This window comes from Zalophus californianus, chromosome 6 (assembly GCF_009762305.2).
Source record: "Zalophus californianus isolate mZalCal1 chromosome 6, mZalCal1.pri.v2, whole genome shotgun sequence".
In the NCBI taxonomy this organism is placed as follows: Eukaryota; Metazoa; Chordata; class Mammalia; order Carnivora; family Otariidae; genus Zalophus; species Zalophus californianus.
Window position 1 is genome coordinate 26,970,035 of NC_045600.1, and position 15,779 is coordinate 26,985,813.

The 15,779-nt window shown below is 42.3% G+C and overlaps 1 protein-coding gene across 8 annotated transcripts in view; it reads left to right on the forward strand.

Moving 5' to 3' along the window:
- The window catches only part of AREL1 (apoptosis resistant E3 ubiquitin protein ligase 1), a 42,066-nt gene that overhangs the window by 22,284 nt on the left and 4,003 nt on the right, over positions 1-15,779 (forward strand). For 6 of the 8 annotated variants that reach the window (XM_027570100.2, XM_027570105.2, XM_027570107.2 and 3 more), the window contains 13 exons: positions 290-527; positions 4,562-4,731; positions 4,968-5,148; positions 5,353-5,600; positions 7,304-7,381; positions 8,551-8,692; positions 8,824-8,945; positions 9,926-10,001; positions 10,969-11,078; positions 12,295-12,474; positions 12,650-12,775; positions 14,101-14,230; positions 14,319-14,377. In XM_027570100.2, the coding sequence (XP_027425901.2) occupies positions 290-527; positions 4,562-4,731; positions 4,968-5,148; positions 5,353-5,600; positions 7,304-7,381; positions 8,551-8,692; positions 8,824-8,945; positions 9,926-10,001; positions 10,969-11,078; positions 12,295-12,474; positions 12,650-12,775; positions 14,101-14,230; positions 14,319-14,377 (1,860 nt within the window). Of the gene's footprint in view, positions 1-289; positions 528-4,561; positions 4,732-4,967; positions 5,149-5,352; positions 5,601-7,303; positions 7,382-8,550; positions 8,693-8,823; positions 8,946-9,925; positions 10,002-10,968; positions 11,079-12,294; positions 12,475-12,649; positions 12,776-12,945; positions 13,085-14,100; positions 14,231-14,318; positions 14,378-15,779 lie in introns of those variants that run through there. The other 2 variants (XM_027570104.2, XM_027570106.2) reach the window with 2 other exon arrangements.

Sequence of the window (15,779 nt, forward strand, 5' to 3'; positions counted from 1 at the left end):
GGCCGGGTACACAGAGGGGACAGCATTTGTGGTTCAGAAATATCAAGTTGAAGTGGATTCAGCAGTATCTTTTATCCCTGTCTCCTGAACAAGTTAAGAATTTGTTCACGATTCGGTGTTTTCTCTGAGGTGTGGTGTTTCTCTCTGTGTCTGTGGGGAGGACTGTAGGAACGGTGGGTACTGGGATTTGCCAGCTACCTCGTGCCTCCCCACACTCTCTCAAATTAGGTGGGAAACAGTTGTCTCCTCCTGCTCACTAACAAGTGCCCCTCGTCTCCTCGCACCGCAGTTATTCTACAAGAACGGGCAGCCTTTCCCCGCACATCGGCCGGTGGGACTGAGAGTTCACATCTCTCATGTTGAGCTGGCAGTGGAAATTCCAGTGACCCAGGAAGTCCTCCAGGAGCCCAGTTCCAACGTGGTCAAGGTGGCCTTCACTGTGCGCAGGGCGGGGCGTTATGAAATCTCGGTGAAGCTTGGTGGATTAAATGTGGCCTACAGTCCCTACTATAAGATTTTTCAGCCTGGTATGTTCTTCTTTTTTTCCTCCCTGTCTCCATCCCTTCCTTCCTGTGTGTTTCTTTCTTGCTTTTTAAAAATATACCTTTATTAAGATTTAATTCACACGCCGCATCATCCATCCAGTTAAAATATACAGTTAAATGGTTTTAAAAATTTAGAGTTGTGGGGCACCTGGGTGGCTCAGTCGTTAAGCGTCTGCCTTCGGCTCAGGTCATGATACCAAGGTCCTAGGATCGAGCCCCTCATCAGGCTCCCTGCTCCGCGGGAAGCCTGCTTCTCCCTCTCCCACTCCCCCTGCTTGTGTTCCCTCTCTCGCTGTGTCTTTCTCTGTCAAATAAATAAATAAAATCTTTAAAAAAAAAAAAATTTAGAGTGGTGCAGTTGGCACTGCAGTCCATTTTAGAGCATTTTCATCACCCCCAGAAGAAATCCGGTACCCATTAACAGTCATTCCCCATTTACCCCAAACCTCCCCATCCCTAAGTAACCATTTACCTACTCTGTAGATTTGCCTACTCCAGACATTGTATATAAGTGTAGTCATAACATATATGACCTTTTGTGACTGCCTTTTTGACTTAGCATAATGCTTTTAAGGTTTATTGATGCTGTAGCTTGAATCAGTGCTTCATTTCTTTTTCTTGCTAAATGACATTCTATTGTATGGATATACCACCTTTTATTTATCCATTTGTCAGCTGATGGACATTTGGGTTGTTTTCGCTTTTGGCTGCTGTGAACTTTTGTGTCCAAGTTCTTGTGTGGACATATGGTTTTATTTCTTTAGGAGTGGAATTGCTGGGTCATCAGCCTAGTAAGTTCTTAAGGGGTATGGGTGCCAGAATAGACAAAAGGTAAATTCTTCTGCTTTTTGAAATCTTTTCAAGTAAAAGCCCCTTGACCCTAACTTCCACACTTACTGCCCGTATGCATTTTCCTTCTCATGGCTGAGTGCCCACACTGCTGATATCTAAGAATTGAGACCTCTCTCTTTACTCTTTTTCCCCGCTCATATCCTTTATGCCAGATAATAGATGCTCACCGACTTTGAAGCCTAAAGGTGTAACTTCTGACTTCTGATTCTGCAGCAAATCTGTTTAGTGTGTTAACCATCCTGTCTGCTCTGTGTGCCCTGCCTTGGCTTCCTTTTGAGGGTGTCATTAAGTACTGGCCAGGTTGGTATCCACAGAAATGAGAGGACTTTGGGAACATTTCGGAGTCAAACGATAAGAAGAGGAGCCTTAAGAAGATTTGTGTATCTTTGCTTGACTGGTCCTTAGTTTTCTTTCTCTTATAACAGTGGAAAGCTGTGGACAAGGTGGCTCCCAAGCCGCATCCCTCTCCACGTATCTCCTCCTTTACTTCAGTGACTCACCCACAGACTCCTTTCCACAGGAATTATCGTCACCCCACCTCCTTGCCGCCAGTGGAGAACAGTTCATATCCTTACAATATGTCTCAGCCTTTTATTTTTAAATTAATATTAAACTCTTCATTTTGAGATAATTGTACATTCTCCTGCAGTTTAAAAAATAATACAGAGGGATCTGGTGTACCCTTGACCCAGTTTCCCCCAATGGTTGTGAGATCTTACAAAACTAAAGTACAGTATCACAGCCAGGTTATTAACATTGATACAGTCAAGGTGCGAAACATTTCCATCACCCCGAGGATCCTTACCTTTTTATAGCCACACATTTTCCCTCCCCCACCCACCTGTTTCTTAACCCCTGGCAGCCCACTAATCTCTTCTCCATTTCTATAATTTTGTCATTTCAAGAATGTTATATAAATGGGATTATATTGGGCATCTGGGTGGCTCAGTTGGTTAGGCATCTGCCTTCAGCTCAGGTCGTGATCTCCGGGTCCTGGGATTGAGCCCCACGGGGGGCTCCCTGCTCCACAGGGAGTCTGCTTCTCCCTCTTCCTTTGCCCCTCCCCCCCACTTTTGTGCTCTCTCTCTCTCTCAAATAAATAAAATCTTTAATAAATGGAATTATATTTCACTCAGTCTAATTCCCTGGAGATTCAGCCAAGTTGTTGAGTGTACCAGTAGTTGGTTTCTTTTTATTTCTGAGAAGTATTCCACAATGTGAATGTACCGTATAGTTTGTTTTACCATTACCAGTTGAAGGACATCTCGGTTGTTTTCGGTTTGGGGCTGTGATGAATAAACCTATGAGAATTCATGCACAGGTTTTTGTGTGAACATACATTGTCATTTCTTTTGGTGTAAGCCCAGGAATATAATTGCTGGGTCATATGGTAGTTACACACTTAGTATTTTTTTTTTTAAAGATTTTATTTATTTATTTGACAGAGAGAGACACAGCGAGAGAGGGGACACAAGCAGGGGGAGTGGGAGAGGGAGAAGCAGGCTTCCTGCGGAGCAGGGAGCCCGATGTGGGGCTCAATCCCAGGACCCTGGGATCATGACCTGAGCTGAAGGCAGACGCTTAATTGACTGAGCCACCCAGGCATCCCAAGGATGTGGTAGTTTTAATCTGCATTTCCCTAATGGTTAATGATGCTGTACATCTTTTCATGTGCTTATTTGCCATTTGTGTATCTTCTTTGGTGAAATGTCTTTTGCCTATTTTCTAATTGGATGTTTTTGGTTTTTACTATTGAGAATTCTTTATATATTCAACATACTAGTCTTCTGTTATATATATATAGTTTCCAAATATGTTCTATCCTTTTTTCTTTTTAAGATTTTATTTTATTTGAGAGCGAGAAAGCACGAGTGGGGAGAGGCAGAGGGAGAACGAGAAACAGGCTCCTTGCTGATTGCAGAGCCTGATGTGGGGCTCGATCCCGGGACTCCAGGATCATGGCCTGATCACCTGATAACTGACAGAGCTACCCAGGCACCCCTGTTCTATCAGTCTTTAGCTTTTCTTTTTATCCCCTTCACAAGATCTTTCACAAAGCAAAAGTTTTTAATTCTGATGAAGTCAATTTATTAATTTTTTTCTTTTAAGGATCATGCTTTAGGTATCTGAGAACTCTGACTAGTTCTAGATCCTGAAGATTTCCTCCTGTTTTTTTCCCGAGAAGTTTTACATTTTATATTTAAGGCTGTGATCCATTTTTGGTTAATTTTTGTATACTGTGTCAAGATTTTTTTTTCCTTATAGATGTCTAGTTGTTCCAGCACCATTTGTTGAAAAGACCATCTTTCCCCTATTACATTGCTTTTTTTGTACCTTTGTTAAAGATAGGTTAGGCATATTTGCAGGGGTCTATTTCTGGGTCCTCTGTTCTGTTCCATTGATCTATGGGTCTGTCCCTCCATCAGTACTACAGAATCTGGATTACTCTGGCTATACAGTAAATCCTGAAATTGGGTAAACTTACTTTACTCTTTTTCAGGATTGTTATTTGCTACTCTAGATCCTTTCTCTTTCCATACAAATTTTAGAACACTATTTTCTATATCTACAAATACTCTCACTGAGATTTTGAGAAGAATGGTATTAAACCTGTATATTACTTGGGGAGGATTGACATCTTCTCTATGTTGAATCTTCCAGTTCATAAACATGGTAACCTCTGACTTTATGCAGACCTCTTCATTTCTTTCATACGCATTTTGTAGTTTTCAACATAGGAGTCTTGTACATTTGTCCTTAGATTTGCACCTAAGTGTTTCAGGGGTTTTTTTCTGTGTGTTTTTTGTTTTGTTTTGTTTTGTTTGCTTGTTTCTTTGTTTTGTGGTTGTTTAGCACTTATTTCTGAGGCCTGCCTCACTTGTAGGTTCCCAGTGGGACTGTAGGCACTATGGAACTCTCAGTTCTGTTTCCTATGAGTCCTTTTCTCATTTTGTTTAGCACAGCAATAGTTGGAAATTTGTGAAAATGAGTCCCCCCAGTTCATTGGAATGAATCTCTTTTTCTTTCTTTTTCTCGTCCTCTTAATGGTGGTGTTTATCCCTAGGAATTGGGTGGGGCCCAGCTCCCTGGGACTCACTGATTGAGGAGATCTTTGTGCTCTGGAAAGCTCCCCTCTAAGGATTAGATTCCATTGTCTGTTCCAGGAATGGTGGTTCCTTCCAAGACCAAAATAGTGTGCCATTTTTCTACTCTGGTGTTGACCTGTGGACAGCCACACACCCTTCAAATAGTGCCCCGAGATGAGTACGACAACCCCACCAACAATTCCGCATCCTTGAGAGATGAGCACAATTACGGTGTGTCCATTCATGAGGTAAGCAGCTTCCCTTCCTCCTCTGTGTGCTCCTCTGTCATTCTCACCCCTTCTCATTCACTTCCTCTCATCTCCACCCTGATTTCTGTGCTGTCCTTCCTCTGACAGTGCCCATCTTGCAAGTAATTATGAAACTTAGATCAGCTTGTAGATAGGAAAGTTCTTTGTAAAGAGTAAATTGCCATGCAGTAAGGAAAATTCTATATGTTCAGTGATGCTCTGTTTTCCTCCTATAGCTCGGTCCTCAAGAAGAAGAGAGCACTGGTGTCTCATTTGAGAAGTCAGTGACATCCAACAGGCAGACCTTCCAGGTGTTCTTGCGACTCACCCTGCATTCTCGTGGCTGCTTCCATGCCTGCATTTCATACCAAAATCAGCCAATCAATAATGGTGAATTTGACATTATTGTCCTAAGTGGTGAGTTGAAAGAAAAGCTGTGATTTAGTCCCATTCCCAGACCACTTGTTCTTTGTGTGTCTGCATTCTTCTGCCCAGCCTCCCACACATTTGCAATTTGAACCAAACTTGGCTTAGAGTCCTATGGACTAAAGGTCTAGTGATAGGTCATTTCTTTTCTCCCCCGTCTCCTACTTTAAAACCTTGTTCCTTGTTACACTTCAGAGAATGAGAAGAATATTGTTGAACGCAATGTGTCCACCTCAGGAGTGAGCATTTACTTTGAGGCTTATCTTTATAATGCTACCAACTGTACCAGCACACCCTGGCACCTTCCACCCATGCACATGAGCTCCTCCCAGCGCCGGCCTTCTACAGCTGTGGAGGAGGAAGATGAAGATTCACCCTCTGAGTGCCAGACCCCTGAGAAGGTGAAGAAACCGAAGAAGGTGTACTGCTATGTGTCACCAAAGGTTGGACCTCCCATTCTTTTTTTTTTTTGAGAGTTTATTTATTTGAGAGAGCGCACGCGCGCGCACGAGAGAGCATGAGAGAGAAGGCATGAACGGGGACAGGAGGAGAGAGAGAGGCAGGCTCCCCACTGAACAGGAAGCCCGACGCAGGGCTCAATCCCAAGACCCCAGGATTGTGACCTCAGCCAAAGGCAGACGCTTAACCGACTGAGCCACCCAGGCGGCCCTAGACCTCTCATTTCCTGTCTCAGAATCCCCCTGCCTGAACCTGCATATAATTGGCCGTTGGTAAAAAACCACAAAATATTAGTGTGAGAATCAGGGCAAGATCATTGACTTGTAGGGTCTCTGGGGTACTAAGAGAGGCTACTTAAGGTTGAGCAGAAGATTGTGCCCCCTCTTTTGTTGCACCTGTTTGGCTTGGACTAGGTGTAAACTCTCTCTAGAGATTCTGTGTACCCTGGTGCTTTAGAGCACCAGAGGCAGTCTTTGATTACTCCTGGGAAGATTTTTCAAGGCATGGCTCTTAGAATTTTAAAGAAAGCTACTTTTGACCATTAAAAATTTTTTGCTGGTATAAAAATTACTGTTGGCCCTTTATGCTGTTTTGAAACAATTTGATCTTTCATTGTGTGCTTTGTGAAACCACAATAAATGCATGTCACTATCAGGCAACAAGATTGGAATAGAGAAATTTTGGCAGAGGCAAGGAGGTGAGTTCCCAAGGACCCTGAGCTAAGAGGCACTTTGTGTTAGGAATTTTCTTTTTAATGTTTATATTTTGCCTAGTCATTCAGATTGCAGAAAAAAAGAGCTCTTGAAACATCCTGTTACATCCCTTTAATCTCATAACCAAAACAGAATTCTAATTTCGTTCTACTTCAGACTTTGCTACGTGTCATTTATCATTTAAAAATCTAGCCCTACTTTGGACTAGGGGAATGGGAATGAGGGCCAGGATGAGGTAATGAAATAAGATTGACTACGAAGTGACAACTGTTAAGGCTGATGATGGGTTCATTGTACCATTTTCTCTTCTTTAGTATGTGTTTGAAATTTTCTTCATGAAGAATTTTTTAAAAATTAAAAAGTCCTGATCTATACATTTAGATAACAGTATTTTTAGACAAAAAGTTATTGCTTTGTCTTTTCCTTTTTTTATAACAGTATAAAGAGACCCTTCTTTATTCTTACGTATTTTTATGAACTTTTTTATTTGAAACCACACCACCACCTTCACACATACCCCCACCCCCCACCTGCCCTCCCGTGACAGATCCTTGGTACCATTCTAATAGAGTTAAAGCAGTGGGTGTAGGCCTTTGGTATCCCCTGTCCATTGAGGAAGTTTGAGCAGCACCCAGCTGACCAGAGGGAGATTTTGATCGTTTCTAGGAGAAATGTTTACTCCTAAAGTGAAAACCTGATCTCAGACATTTAGAAATGGTAGTGAAACTTGAGTGTTAAGATTATGAAATGTCTCTATGTGAAATTGCCTTGTCAGAGTAATATTTTTGATTTGCCTATTTTAAGATAGAATTGATGTTATTGATTTGATATTAGTACTAAAAAACCATGCTCTTTGTCCCTATAGGGAAAAGGTTATGAGGAATGGAGTAGGGACTCTGATTTTTTAATTACAATACCCCAGTAGACCCTTTCTATTTATCATTCTCTTCCTTTTCTGTATTTTGGTCCTCCAGCAATTCTCAGTGAAGGAGTTCTACCTGAAAATCATTCCCTGGCGCCTTTATACCTTCCGAGTGTGCCCAGGAACAAAAGTAAGTTGAACCTTACATCTGGTTCATGCTGAGGAGACTTCAACCCTGGAGTGTTTCCACCTTTTCTTTTTTCCTAGAAAGGCTTTTGGTGTTTCTGGAAGTTCTTATGCACACAGGATTCATTGCCAAATCAAGAAAGGGTCCTTTCTCCTCACAACGTGGCATGAAGAATATAGAAGTTCTAGAAGGACACATGCCTACAGAAACAGGAGTTAGTAGCAAGTCAGAATTCTTCAACAGTTATCTTTTGCCACTGAGACTAAGTTAATGGAGAGGGCGTTGGCAGTTCTGGCCCAAGCTTGTTTTCCCAGTGTGCTGAAGTAAAACTCTTTTAGAATGAGCATTCTCATGTATTAAAAACATTTGTTTTAACTTCTCTGAGCTTTTGAAATCTAAAAGTGAATTGCTTTCCTCCAGCCAGTCTGCCCAGCCTCGTCAGGTAGTCATTTGTATCTTATGTATCTTTTTTTTTAAGATTTTATTTATTTATTTGACAGAGAGAGGGACAGTGAGAGAGGGAACACAAGCAGGGGGAGTGGGAGAGGGAGAAGCATGCTCCCCACTGAGCAGGGAGCCCAACCCGGAGCTCGACCCCAGGACCCTGGGATCGTGACCTGAGCCAAGGCAGACACTTAAGCGACTGAGCCACTCGGGTGCGCCTCTATCTTATATATCTTTAGTGCCTTCATCCTTCTTACATTTTATGTTAGGAGGGCTGTAGTGTTGCCTGTGATCCTCACTAAATACAGTCTCTGTGACTCAAATAATTTAAGGTACAATTGGATTATAGAGCACGGAGATGAAGAACAAGGCGAGGGCGCCTGTGTGGCTCAGTCGTTAAGCGTCTGCCTTCGGCTCAGGTCATGGTCCCAAGGTCCTGGGATTGAGCCCTGCATCGGGCTCCCTGCTCTGCAGGAAGCCTGCTTCTCCCTCTCCCACTCCCCCTGCTTGTGTTCCCTCTCTCGCTGTGTCTCTCTCTGTCAAATAAATAAATAAATAAAATCTTAAAAAAAAAAAACAAAACAAGGTGATATACTCCTAGGAGATACTCACTTAGAGAAGACAGGCTTAATTTGTTTATTGGTTGGTACCGAAGGTTAGGGATATGGAAAGTTTTGCTGGATTTGAGGGTTTTGTAGATTAACGCCTTCTTTTTTTTCCTTCGTTAGTTTTCATACCTTGGCCCTGACCCTGTTCATAAGCTCCTCACACTGGTGGTAGATGATGGCATTCAGCCACCTGTGGAGCTTAGCTGTAAGGAGAGGAACATTCTAGCAGCCACTTTCATCCGCTCCCTCCATAAGAATATAGGTAAGACTGGACAGGGATTCTGACAGGAAAGGCAGCGAACCCAGCCACCCTGGGTGTCTGAAGGTGTGGGGTGGGCTGCACAGATGTCTTGTAATGAGGCTGTCATCATGATGGATCTTTTTACTCCTCAGGAGGCTCTGAGACCTTTCAGGACAAGGTGAACTTCTTCCAGCGAGAGCTTCGGCAGGTACATATGAAAAGACCACATTCCAAAGTCACCCTGAAGGTCAGCAGACATACCTTGTTGGAATCGGTGCGTAAAGTTTCATTTCCGTTGTCAATTGTCAGGGTTTTGCAACTAGAAACCTCTTTGGTGTTTGGTTATATCCTCCAGGTTGTCTTTCTTAGGAAACCCAAATTTCTCTTCTCTTTAAACATTCCTGTTAAAGACTGCTCTTCTCTGTGTCTGATTATACTCTTTGGGGTGGATTTGTTCAAGACATATGATTGAGGGAAGAGTCTAGTTGACACATTGGCTTTACAATCTGTACTGAACTATTTCCTGAACCATCTCATGGAACTTCTCCGTGGGGAAGGTAGAAGCAGTTGTTACAGAAGAGCATTCTTGTTCTTGAATCCCTGGAAGAGAAGAGCTCTTGTTGGGTTAAAAGGAAATGATTTCTGTTGTCACTCTGGTCTGATGGAAAAGGAACACCTGATGTGTGTCTGTCTCCACCGCGCAGACACTGGCATAGCTCTTGCATTCCTCAAGAATGAGAAGCCTTGGTCCCTGTCCAGAAAGTGTTTGTGATGTTTGGCTCTGGTAGGTGTGACTGGAAACCCCTTTTCTCAGCCACATTGTCCGTGTGGCATGGCTCCCTGTCTGAACGCAGCCTTGGGGATAGGAGAGTTCCAGTGGACGCTGTACTTCACTGAAAACCAGGACTCCTTGGTTCTCTTGCTGACAGCTTACTAATTTGAGTCCTTTTATTTCTTTATGTAAGAGTTTTCTCATTAGTAGAATGAACATTTAAAAAAACAAAAAACAAAACTTCAACTTCCCAACAAAGCAACAGTGTAAAGATGAATTAAATTGTTTTTTAAAATCTTAAAATTTCTTGAGATATGTGCATTTTAAAGATGAAATGATATGATTAAAGTTTATGAGTACTGTATCTCCTCCAAGTACTAACAGTTAAAGGGACAGTGGCAATGTTCTTGTGTTTTCGTCTCTAACGCCCAAGAGATGCCCGCAGGTCTTCTGACAGTTTCCTTCCCTTAACTGCTTTTCAGTCTCTGAAAGCCACTCGGAATTTCTCCATCTCAGACTGGAGCAAGAACTTTGAAGTGGTTTTCCAAGATGAAGAAGGTCAGTTTTAAAAGCTTATGTTCGGGGCGCCTGGGTGGCTCAGTCATTAAGCGTCTGCCTTCGGCTCAGGTCATGATCCCAGGGTCCTGGGATCGAGCCCCACATTGGGCTCCTTGCTCGGCGGGGAGCCTGCTTCTCCCTCTCCCACTCCCCCTGCTTGTGTTCCCTCTCTCGCTGTGTCTCTCTCTCAAATAAATAAAATCTTTAAAAAAATAAAAAAATAAAAGCTTATGTTCATTTTCTTTAACTCTCTTCCCCACTCCTCCCCTCCCCCTTACGTGCTCTGCAAAAATCACAAAAGTATCCCCCCTGCCCCTGCCCCTGCCCAAGCTTATTTTTCCAAAGGAAAAAGAAGTCATGAGTTGAAACAGAAAAAGGAGTGTTGTCAGGCCAGGTGGCTTGGTGGAGCTTGTAGAGCACAGACACAGGGACTGGGAGGGTAAGCTCCAAGAGTCTGGACCGGAAGGGAAAGTAACCTTTGTAGAACAAGAGAAATGTCCGTTTCCTGGACCTCTGATCTCCTGTGTTTCCATACTAGGGGGCGTTAACCTAGTGAGTAGAATATCTTGAATCCTATAATCCTACAGAAAGGGGTGGGATTTAAAAAAAAAAAAGCCTCAGTTTATGTGGGTTGCAGTGGGGAAACACAAATGTGGGATGGAAGGAAAGTGGAGAGTGTCGAACGATGAATCAGTGAACACAAGCGATAAGAGGTGGTAGGTCAGAATTGCTTTTTTTTTTTAAGATTCATTTAGAGAGTGCGTGTGGCAGCAGGGGGAAGGGCAGAGAGAGGAGGGAGAGAGAGAGGGAGAGCATCCCAAGCAGACTGCCTGCTGGCGCAAAGCCCAATTCAGGGCTCGATCTCATGACCCTGAGACCATGACATGAACCGAAGTCAAGAGTTGGACGCTTAACCAACTGAGCCACCCAGAGCACCCCCACATTTTATTTTTATTTTACTTTTCAGCTCTGGACTGGGGAGGGCCTCGCCGGGAATGGTTTGAGCTGATCTGCAAAGCACTCTTTGATACCACCAATCAACTCTTCACCCGATTCAGTGACAACAACCAAGCATTAGTGAGTTTATAACTTCCTGATGGGTGGGTGGAAAATGTCAATTGTGTTATAATGGATAGTCTAAGAAGGATTTGAGATCATGAAACTGTCCTGGGAATTTGACAACTTGTGTCTTTTTCTTAATTTTGATACAGTATGAACCCAAATTAGATTGCCTCCCTCCTCTTTACCTTTATTATTTCATCTGTAAAATAAGAGAATGCAGATAGATGAGTATTTGACTAAAATATAGTGCAGTGGCTATCTGCTAATTATAATGATTAGGTCACTTTCTCAAACCACACCTGAAGCCATTGTATTCTGTACTAGATCTGTGGCTAGGCAGAGGTATCGGGAGTAGAGAAGTAGACTTTGTTTTTTTGTTTTTTTTTTTGTTTTTTTTTTTACCAGTTTGAGTTAACACTTTTTTTTTTTTAATTTTTTTATTGTTATGTTAATCACCATATATTACATCATTAGTTTTTGGTGCAGTGTTCCATGATTCATTGTTTGTTCATAACACCCAGTGCTCCATGCAGAACGTGCCCTCCTCAATGCCCATCACCAGGCTAACCCATCCCCCTACCCCCCTCCCCTCTAGAACCCTCAGTTTGTTTTTCAGAGTCCATCATCTCTCATGGTTCGTCTCCCCCTCTGACATACTCCCCTTTTCTTCCTCTCCTGTTATCTTCTTCTTTTTCTTTTTTCTCAAAATATGTTGCATTATTTGTTTCAGAAGTACAGATCTGTGATTCAACAGTCTTGCACAATTCACAGCGCTCACCATAGCACATACCCTCCCCAATATCTATCACCCAGCCACCCCATCCCTCCCACCCCCAACCACTCCAGTAACACTCAGTTTCTTTCCTGAGATTAAGAATTCCTCATATCAGTGAGGTCATGTGATACATGGAGAAGTAGACTTTGTTTTGAAAGAAGTTCTGGTTTAGGGTAAAGGCATCACATCATCCACTGGTTAACTTCCATACTCAGCCAGGGACTACAAACTTAATGTGAAATTTTTCTACTTACTGTAAGTCCCTCTTTGCCCTCCATCTTCCAGTCACTCTAAATTACTCATGGTAGCTACTGAATAACTCATGTCATTTAGATGACTCTTTGATTCTAACACTGAAATTCTTGCTCCCTCGGGATAGAATTGATGGGGAAGGTCTTTACGGAACTAAGCTTGAAGAAAAATGGCCTAGAGCCTTTTAATGTCTTTCTTTGACAGGTACATCCCAACCCTAATCGCCCCGCTCATCTGCGCTTGAAGATGTATGAGTTTGCAGGGCGGCTGGTGGGCAAGTGTCTCTATGAGTCCTCTCTAGGAGGAGCCTACAAGCAACTGGTCCGAGCTCGCTTCACCCGCTCCTTTTTGGCCCAAATCATAGGACTACGTATGCATTACAAGGTAAAGTCTTAGGTATACTTTTTTTTTTTTTTACCTAGGCCTTTGGCCATTAATTCTGGAATCCCTCCACCCTGAGCTCATTATTCTTAAGGTTGAAGGGGTAAGTGGTTCCAAACAGTTACAGATTTCATTTCTGGGTAAGAGTCATCATGTTCTATTCTTTCTGTCTTCTCAGTACTTTGAAACAGATGACCCAGAATTCTACAAATCTAAAGTTTGCTTCATCCTCAACAATGACATGAGTGAGATGGAGCTGGTCTTTGCAGAAGAGAAATATAACAAATCAGGTCAATTGGATAAGGTGAGAAAGAGAACCAAAGCCTGTGGCTCCCATGGTTCCCGGCCTCCTCTGGAGCTTTCTGTAATGATGAAAATGTTTATCTGTGCTCTTTGAACACCCAAAATGTGCCTGGTTATTCACCAAGGAACTGAATTTTTCACTTTATTTTATTCTCATTAAATGTAAATAAGCATGTGAGGCTAGTGGCAACCATATCAGGACATTGCATCCCACACGTGATGATCTTGGCCTGTATGATGGAGCAAAAGACACATGTACCCATATAGCCCACCCCTTCGTACTTTCCAGTAGAAAAAGAACTGAGTGAAAATCAAGTGTCCCTGCACAAGCAGCTCTGGGAGGGACGGCAGTATCTTTCTCAACTTCAGTGGTCGTGAAATAGGTAACTACTGTTTTAACACTGTGCTTGTATATTTTTTGGCTTTTTTACTAGAAAATCATTGGCCGAAAACATTTCTTTTTTAATTTAATTAAAAAGATTTTTTTTAATTAAAAAAATTTTCTTTTTGGCCAAAAACATTTTTTTTAAAGATTTTATTTATTTATTAGAGAGAGAGAGATCACAAGTAGGCAAACAGGCAGGCAGGCAGGCAGAGGGAGAAGCAGGCTTTCCGCTGAGCAAGGAGCCCGATGTGGGGCTCGATCCCAGGACACTGGGATCATGACCTGAGCCGAAGGCAGCCGCTCAGCTGACTGAGCCACCCAGGCGCCTCAGCCAAATACATTTCTGATGCAAATTTGATTCTGTTTATGTTATGGGGTTAAATAGTATCAGATGGTGATGACAGTAAAGTTGTAGTAATACACCATTGAAAGCAAAATAACAACAACTAACGAATTGTGACCACTGACATCATTGTATGCATAATCCCGTGGCCTCCGGGAACACATTGGGAAGATAAATGAACAGTGGTTCCCATCTTAGAATTTCTGAAATCTAAAAAGACTTCACTACTTATCTGGCCTTATTTATTCTCAGATAAGTCAGCTCAGGGATTTAAGAGAAAAGGTCATGAGGGGCTTAATTTTGGATCATAGACATATCAGCATATTGCTAACAAGGAACCATGACATCGTCCTGTTGCATCACCATGGTTTGACCTGGTCAGAGAAGACTCCTTCCGATACCCTAGTAGCCAGTGGATTAGGTAACGGTGGTAGGACCCCTGAAGCTTAGTAACTGTATAAAACCAGATGTGTTGAGAGGTTGAGTGTGCAGCAGAAACTCATGACTGTGGCTGGGTTTACAGGATGTACCGGGCAGGTGTCATCTGATCAACTTCCCTCCATAGCCTCCCCTGTCTGCCTTTTGCCTTTTCTTTCAGGTTGTAGAACTCATGACAGGTGGAGCTCAAACCCCAGTCACCAATGCAAATAAAATCTTCTATTTAAATTTATTGGCCCAATATCGTCTGGCCAGTCAAGTGAAAGAGGAGGTGGAACACTTCCTAAAAGGTGAGAGCCCGTCTACTCTTGGCCTTGAGATTAAAAACCCCTGTATCCATGGTGTGGGTATGGCTTTAACTTGGCCACTTTGTTTCAGGCCTGAATGAGTTGGTCCCTGAGAACCTTTTGGCTATTTTTGATGAAAACGAGCTTGAGGTAAGTGCTTACAATTACAGACCCCCCCATTCTTGACCGGCTGAGTGTGCCCACGGGAACCAGCTCCTTACACCTTCTGTTGTGAGATGCAGTGGGAAAGTCCTTCATGCAGGAGTTGGTTTCACTTTTGTCACTCTTCCATGCATTGCCCCTTTCTCCAGCTTTCAAAACATTAGAATGTGAACATTAGAAACCAAATAACTAATTATTTTTGAAGAGTAATAATTGATAGTCATTTATTCATCCAGTATTAGTGATACAGGTTGAAGAGTAAAGAACCTTGGTATTGTGTACAGTCCTTGTAAATCCTGTGATGCTTAAAGTTGATTTAAGGGAATAATAGAATTTATTTGTTCAGGAGACATGGACATTTGAAGCACTGGAGAGCTAGCAGTGAATAAGACAGAGTCCCTGCCCTCATGGAGCTACATTCCAGGGAAGGAGACAAACCAAAAGATGTGACATATTTCAAAGTTTTGTGCTACAGCACTATACAGTTAATATATTCTTATCGCAGACTCTGTAACAACCAAAAGTGGACCTAAGATGGTGAATACCATTCTATAATTATCAAAATAGAAGTTGTGGGCAAAAAATAAAATCAGGTGGTCATTGATCTGTTGCTCCAAATGATACATACATGGCAAGTTATTGGTTCCAACTTGCCACAGCCTTTATGAGGAGTGTGTTTTTGCAAACTGTTTCCTGTAAGGAGATTCTTCTTCAGAAATGAGAAAACAAAAAATAGTTTCTGGTGGTCTTGTACAGTGTTTATTCTTATTAACTGAATTGGCCTTGAGAACAAGAATCAAAGTCGTGTGTGATTTTTGTCACATATTTACCTTCAGACAAGAAATTCAAACAAAATGAATGAATACTCCATCTCTCAGCCTTAAGTTTCCAATAGACCTGTCACCTAATGCTGTTATTTTTTGGGCTGAGGAACATCTGTATTTCCGTTTATCATGAGGCATAACCTTTGTAACAATTTGTAAAAGTGAGGAGGAAGAAGGGACACAGTCTCTTAGAGTTGTTCCACACCCTACTCTTACTCATTAGCTTAGCAGGTTCTTTTTGAAGGAGCCAAAGCTCCTCAGGCTTAATTTGGGCTTTTCTTGTCTCTTGATGAGGACATATCATTCCTTAGAGCTATTGAATGAGTACTCATAGTCTGCTAAGTCACCTCCTGGATCCGGAACCAAATTAGGACATCAGCAAGAGGTTCAGGCTTCTGATAGCATTAATTTCTCATTTTTTAGTATACTTTTTAATGTATCTGATCAAGTAGAGGCAGGGCTGAAGAGAAGGTGGTAAAAGTTCAATCCACAAAAGAAGGATGGATCCTGGGAAATAGGAAAGGCCATCTGACAAATTCATAAATAGAGCTGGGGGTTTTCATTAA